Source organism: Narcine bancroftii, chromosome 5 (genome assembly GCF_036971445.1).
Source record: "Narcine bancroftii isolate sNarBan1 chromosome 5, sNarBan1.hap1, whole genome shotgun sequence".
Classification (NCBI taxonomy): Eukaryota; Metazoa; Chordata; class Chondrichthyes; order Torpediniformes; family Narcinidae; genus Narcine; species Narcine bancroftii.
The window spans coordinates 72,310,614-72,317,343 of NC_091473.1; the positions used below are offsets into that span (position 1 = coordinate 72,310,614).

At 39.6% G+C, this 6,730-nt stretch overlaps 1 protein-coding gene across 1 annotated transcript; it reads left to right on the forward strand.

Moving 5' to 3' along the window:
* Positions 1 to 1,377: 1,377 nt before the first annotated feature.
* Positions 1,378 to 4,718, forward strand: LOC138763525 (regulator of G-protein signaling 5-like). The gene is made up of 5 exons (XM_069937822.1): positions 1,378 to 1,574; positions 2,012 to 2,122; positions 2,236 to 2,297; positions 2,851 to 3,017; positions 3,350 to 4,718. Exons 1-5 carry the CDS (start codon positions 1,468 to 1,470, stop codon positions 3,524 to 3,526), a joined length of 624 nt encoding a protein of 207 aa, XP_069793923.1. The 5' UTR covers positions 1,378 to 1,467; the 3' UTR covers positions 3,527 to 4,718.
* Positions 4,719 to 6,730: the final 2,012 nt, after the last annotated feature.

Genomic DNA, 6,730 nt, shown 5'->3' on the forward strand with positions numbered 1-6,730 from the left:
ATAAATCAAAGAAAAATAGAAGGTTACAGGATAGAGATGGTTTAGTAGATTTTTTTAAAGGAATATATGGTTCAGCATAACATCGAAGGCTGAAGGGCCTGTACTGTGCTGTAGTGTTCTATATTCTCTGTTCTATGTTCTATTGGTCCAAATGTCTTTTGAATTTCTGCAGTTCTGCAGTTTCTTCTGGTGGCTCTTTCCGTGTAAGGACTACCCTCTGAGTGAAAAGCTTCACCATCTTCCCTTGTACCTCTTCCCTTAATCCAATGTCTTGTAGTTCTGGAATCGTCAGCTCTTTTCTTTGCAGTGTAATGGAATTCTTTAAATGCGCCTTGGGGAACAAGTAATCTTCCAGGTAGGACCATCTTATGTTATTTTCTTTGGACATAGGAGGAGGCTATTTGGTTGATCAAGTGTAGGCCGGTTTTCAGAGGATCACATTGCCACATTTATTTTCCTGGAATCTTAGTCTCAGCACCATCCTCCCAATCTCTCTCCACCTCCCCCCCCCTCGCCCCCCCCCCACCCCCCCCCCCCCACCCCGTACCCTATACTCTTTGACTCCTCTGTAGTTCAAATTTCCAAAAATCTCTACCGGAATATGTTTATTAACTCCACTTCCACAGCTTTCTGAAATAGAGAACTACAAAGAATCCCAACTCGCAATGGAAGGAAATTTCTTCCCATTGTTGTCACAAATGAGCAGTTCGTTGTCCTGAAATTAGTTCAGCAGCCACAGTCTGAAATGCAGTCAAAATGAGCCAAAGGTACACAGCATTAATGTCTTTTTTTTCCCATTTGCCTATTAAAAACCTAAATGCAAGTAAATTTGAAGGATGGTTAAAAATAAAGGCAAGCTGGTTCCGTTTTCCTTTAAATAAATACCTTTGTGTCTTTGAATTGGCAATTTTTAGCAAAGGTGCATCAAGTTTTTCATAAAAAGGGTGTGAATGTCCCTGAAGGCAAGCTTCACAGACACTTGTGTCAACAGCCAGGTAGAACTTGACACAGGGCAGGTCACACACATCCTTAAGAATTTAAATAATTTAAAATCTTTTTTTCATTATCATTTTATCATCAACTCATTTCCTGTCGACTGTTTATTGACACACTGTTTTCTTTATCTCACTGAGCCAAAAATACGGTTTGTGTCCTTGCAACATTTTGCTGTTGTTAGGCAAGCCTAATCTTGCTTTGCCTGGGGCAGCAACAGTACACACGTCAGCACTGGATTCCCTGCCCAGGATCATGGAACCTTTTTCCTGATTTGTTGTTGTAAGCAATAAACCATCCCTCAGTGTCATTGCAGATCATCCACGCCCACTGGCTGAATGGGTGTGCGCCTCTGCGTGTATATAAAGAGAGGCAGAAGCGGAGAAACGGCAGATACTGTCAGCTCTTGGAAGAGAAGCAGTGACTGGAGTTTAAACTGTGGGAATCCTGCAGCAGCTTGTGGTGAAGAACAGTATGCAAAGTTCCCTGATTCTGGTTGTACAGTCAAACCATTCTGCAAGCATAAGAGAATACCACAGAAAACAGGACGGGATGCCAGCAAACAGGAATAAACAAAGCTTGTAAGTAATAAGTTCTGCACAACTCCCACCTCCTTAAGATGGTCTCGCACCTCGATGGGCGCACACGTTTCTGGTGTAGTTCCCAAGCTTCGCTATGCAAGGGCTGCATTGCATTTTCAAAGTTCCACTTCTGCTTCTGTTTTTGCAAAACATTTACCAATGTGTCAAAACAGTGAAAATATTGCATAAGTTGCTTCAATAAAAAGACAACAAAAAATTGCTAAAATAATAGGCAATATTGCTCGTAATTAACAATGTAGATTTGTGCCTTTTTATGCTTGAAAGGCATTGGGGAAAGAAATAGTTGGAAATTAATAAACTAGATATGTAATTACTGATATTGCTAACTATTAGGTTAACTATTCCTCTACAGTGTGAGGTTGCTTTGAATATCTTTGCTCCGACATTCCTAATGCCTAATACCTTTTCTTCTGCAGTATTAAAGGATTAAAGAGTCGATGCTCACAATTCTTGCAACATCCAAATGCAACTACTGATTCAACTCAACTTGTGAAGGCCAAATTAGGAAGACCAAAACTCATTTTAAAGTAAGTTGTGATACCTACTTAAACCTTGGTGCTCCGAAGGGTTCACTTGAAGTGTGCACTTGTAACCTTGAAAACAAAAACATTAATAGTCATTTTATTTCTATTTTCCACAGTCCCTCCCATGAAGAAGTATTGAAGTGGGCTGAATCCCTGGACAACCTAATGGGTCATAAATGTAAGCAACTTTATATATCTTACGCTTGGCTAACCATTATTCCCCAAAATGTAATGGGAAGTTCTGAATTCCATGAAACATTCTTCTCTACTTCATAATTTTTTTTTTTAATGAAGGATTCCAACCTTAAATCTAAATATTACATGAGCTGACATAAAAGACAATTGTCTTAAATGCTAGATGTTAATTCAATTGAATTGTCTAATATGCATATCATTTGTTTAAAGCTAACAAATGAATATGTATGTGAGTTGCTTGCAATCAAAATATACAAATATTTAAGATATATTTGTTCAGCAAACTTTGCTATAGAACAATTGGACATGAACATGATATGAACAAATTAACATTCAATATAATGAATGTTGTAGTTCCTACAACAAATGCACATAAAATATGCTGCACGAGTTAATACTGTAGCAGATGAAACAGTAGCAGTAATCTACACTGCAATGATCAAAACCACAGCATTATAAGCTTCAGAAACTGAGTAAAATGATGAGAGAGAGATGTAGCAGTAAGTAATGTCCTATTTTCTTTCTGTTCTCTCTAGATGGCCTGATTGCATTTAAAACTTTCCTCAAATCAGAGTACAATGATGAGAACATTGAATTCTGGCTGGCCTGTGAAGATTATAAGAAACTTAAGTCACCTGCAAAACAAGCCTCCAAAGCAAAGAAGATCTGCTCAGATTTTATTGAACCAATGTCCCCTAAAGAGGTAATTGTTCTGCTTCATATCACTTGATAGGTTTACTTTTTTGAACACTAGTTAGTTATCAATGCCCACAGAAACAATTATAACTATACTCTGTAATAGAAACTTCACACTAATATTGGCTCATTGTGCTGGATAAATATTACCGCGTCTGGCAAGTGCTGGATTTCAGGGCATGTGTGGTGACCTCAGTAGCGGTGGCAACAAAAGGCATCACATTTCCCCTTGGCTACTTGCAGCAATAGAAGTAAATGCTTGCCGTAGATTTGACATATTGACGTTGATTGATGAAATGCAGCAATCACTAAAATTACTCCAATTTATTTTTTAAACAGATTAATTTAGATTACTACACCAAGGAGACGATCACCAAAAACCTTCAACATCCAACTTGCTCGAGCTTTGAAGATGCACAGAAGAAGATCTATGCTTTGATGGAGAATAACTGCTATGCAAGGTTCCTTCAGTCAGATATTTACAAGAACATACTCAACAACAGTCACCAAACATGAACATATTTATCATTCCTAAACAAATCAGAAGATGATCTCTTGTTGAGATGAGGTTGTTTTTTTTTGTTGTGAATAAAGTGCTCAGTCCAACGTCACAAGATAGAATATGCTGTAAGCTAATAGCTGATGGGACGTGAAGAACAAAAGGCTAATACAAAGATCTAGAAAGTAGAGAGGGAGGTTCAATGAAGCCTTATCAAAAGGTAGAGTGAAAAGTAATCTTGCACCCTTGTGTGCAGATAACTCAGTGGCCTTCCACTGGCAGAGATTCAGAGTGTCACCCACCAGAGCCCTGGAGGTAGAAAGAAAGAAATGTGAAGATTCTCCAGGACAACAGGAGGAGCCTAGAAGCCCATATGGCCCAAAGCTGGGAGAGAGGAAGGAAAACTTGTAGAGGAGAGGGGTGTATGTTGCATTTATAATGTTCAGCACTAAAATGTGTGTTAACACATTGTCAATACTATTTGTTCATTCATCCTTAGGAACTGCATGATTATGTATGTGATTTCTCAGTCTTGCAACCTATTTATCTGGAGGATTAGATGGTAAGATATAAATCTGTAGACAGCATTAAGACTGGATTTGTGCTTTGAGCTACTTAGTTGGATCTAAAACAGCCATCTAGATCCCTGTACATTAGCATCCCCACTCTGACAATTTGATAAAATAAAACTTTGGGATAGGGAAAAGATTAATTGCTCCAAGTTCTTGCTGTGTTAATCCTGTAAAATGCAATGCAGCAGACTGCTTAAGGTCTGAATTCTTTGTATAACTAGAGATTGCCTGGCTTCTCACACATCCACTATTTATATTGGAGATGATCCAGTGATGGAAGCCAATCAGTCCAGGGGCCAACAAAAGAGCTTTAATCATTATAATGTACTGAAACAGTGAACTTTGGATGACAAGCTATCAAATTCAGAGTATGAACAGTTTTTATGTCTCTATATAAAAAGCAACACATTCTGTATTCTAGATATCCCCTCTTGAAACTGAATGAAGCTAAGATCTTTAAAGAGGGTGTTAAAATACTCAGGGGTGTTAATTATATACAAAGGCAGTGCAAATACTAGAATTGTATTCAAGTCTGTTACATGAACATTTATTTCTTATTCAACTCAAATCAGTGATGATTCAGTCATGTGTAAAACTGTTTAAAACTGTGAATAAAGTAATTTGAATTCAACACAAATGTATCTTTTTTTTGCACTTGCAAAGTCTACATAAGTACTGGGAAATAATCTCACTCTCACTGAGCTTATGACCCAAAACAAGATGATAAAATTGCTGGACAACATGGGCACATCAGGGACACCATGAAAGAATATTCAAGAATGGCAATTCCCATGGATGCTGCCTGACCTGATGAGTTTCTTCAGCTGCTCATTGTTTGCTCAGGAATTGCAAACATCATATTTCTCATATTTCTTCATCATATTCACCCAAATCTTCAGAAGGCTCGTTGACAGGTTGAGGCATTGCTCTTCCTGGCACAACCACTCCTTCACCAGTACCCTGCCTCCAAATAGTCCCCTGACAATCTTGCAGAACATCTACCATTGCACTTGAAACCCAAGGGGAGTGGGAGGACGGAGGCTAACAGAAACTGGAGAAGTCGATGTTAATGCCATTTGGTTGAAGGATGCTCAGACGGAATTGGTTTCTCCAATTTGCAGATGGTCACATGTGGCAGTGCATGAGGCCATAGACAGACATTTTGCTAAGGGAAGGAAATTAAAATGGGTGGCCCTGGGAGAGCCCTGCTATTGCAATGGACAAAGACAAGGTGCTCAATGAGCAATCTTCCAGAATATGTCTAATCTTTCTGATGTAGAGGAGACTACAACGGGAGGACCAGATGCAGTAGATGGTCCCTGCATCAGGCTGCTCATTGACTACAGCTCAGCATCAAAACTATCATACCAGCAAAACCTATGATCAAACTTGAGTATCTGGGATTCTGTTCATCCATCTGCAACTGGATCCTAGACTTCCTTATTGGCACATCCAATCAGCTTGAAATGGCAGCATCACCTCCTCCTCATCAACATAGGGTTACCCTGCACGCTTAGTATCCTACCCTACTGCCACTGTTGTTGTTTGAACAATGGGAAATGATGGGTCAGAATACAGGATGGAGATCAAGAACCTGATTTTCTCAATATCACCAAGACATAGAATATAGAACAGTACAACACAGTATAGGTCCTTTAGCCCTCAATGTTGTGCCAACTCACATATTCCATAAAAAAGTGCTAAACCCTCCCTACCCCATAATCCTCTATTTTTCTTCCATCCATGTGCCTATTCAAGAGTCTCTTAAATGCCACTAATGTTTTAGCCTCCACCACCATCTCTGAAAACTCCCTGCGTAAAAAACTTACCCCTGATGTCTCCCCTAAACTTCACTCCCTTCCCTTTGTACATATCTCCTCTGGTATTTTCTATTCCTGCCCTGGGATAAAAAGAATTGACTGTGCACCCTATCTATGCCTCTCATAATCTTGTAGATTGCTATCGTGCTTCCTCTCATCCTTCTTCGCTCTCAAGAGAAAATTCCCAGCTCTGCTAACCTTGCCTCATAAGACTTATTTTCCATTCAAGCCAACATCCTGGTAAATCTCCTCTGCAGCTTCTCCGTAGGTTCCACACCCTTCCTATAATGAAGTGACCAGATTGAACACAAAACTCTAATGTGATCTCACCAGAGATTTGTCGAGTTGCAACATGACCTTTTGACTCTAAACTTAATCCCCTATTAAATGAAACCCAACATCCCATAGGTCTTCTTAACTATCCTATCAACCTGCGTGATGTCCTTGAGGGATGTATGGATTTGAATCCCAAGATCTCTCTGTTCATTCCACACTCTTAAGTAACCAGGTATTAATCTTGTACTCAGCCTTCTGGTTTGTCCTTCCAAAGCGCATCACCCCACACAAATCCTCATTGAACTCCATCTGCCACTTTTCCTCCCAACTCTGCATCCTGTCTATATCCTTTTGTAACTTACAACAACCTTCAGCTCCATTCACAACTCCTCCAACCTTCGTATCATTCGCAAACTTAAGGTGTTTATAAGCTGGGCCTCCACTTCGAGGCCATCTCCATCCGTGGAGAAAATTTTGTAATTACCTTTTTATAGAGGGAGAGCGGCACCTTGTAGCATCCTCTGGAGCATATGCAGGAGTGGAAAGTGGTGCA

What these genes read in the sequence shown, in the direction of transcription:
- LOC138763525 (XM_069937822.1), top strand. Translation starts at nt 1,468, where the DNA reads ATGCAAAGTTCCCTGATTCTGGTTGTACAGTCAAACCATTCTGCAAGC. An exon ending in AACAGGAATAAACAAAGCTT is followed by an intron (nt 1,575 to 2,011) that starts GTAAGTAATAAG and finishes TTTCTTCTGCAG; the next exon opens with TATTAAAGGATTAAAGAGTC. An exon ending in AACCAATGTCCCCTAAAGAG is followed by an intron (nt 3,018 to 3,349) that starts GTAATTGTTCTG and finishes TTTTTTAAACAG; the next exon opens with ATTAATTTAGATTACTACAC.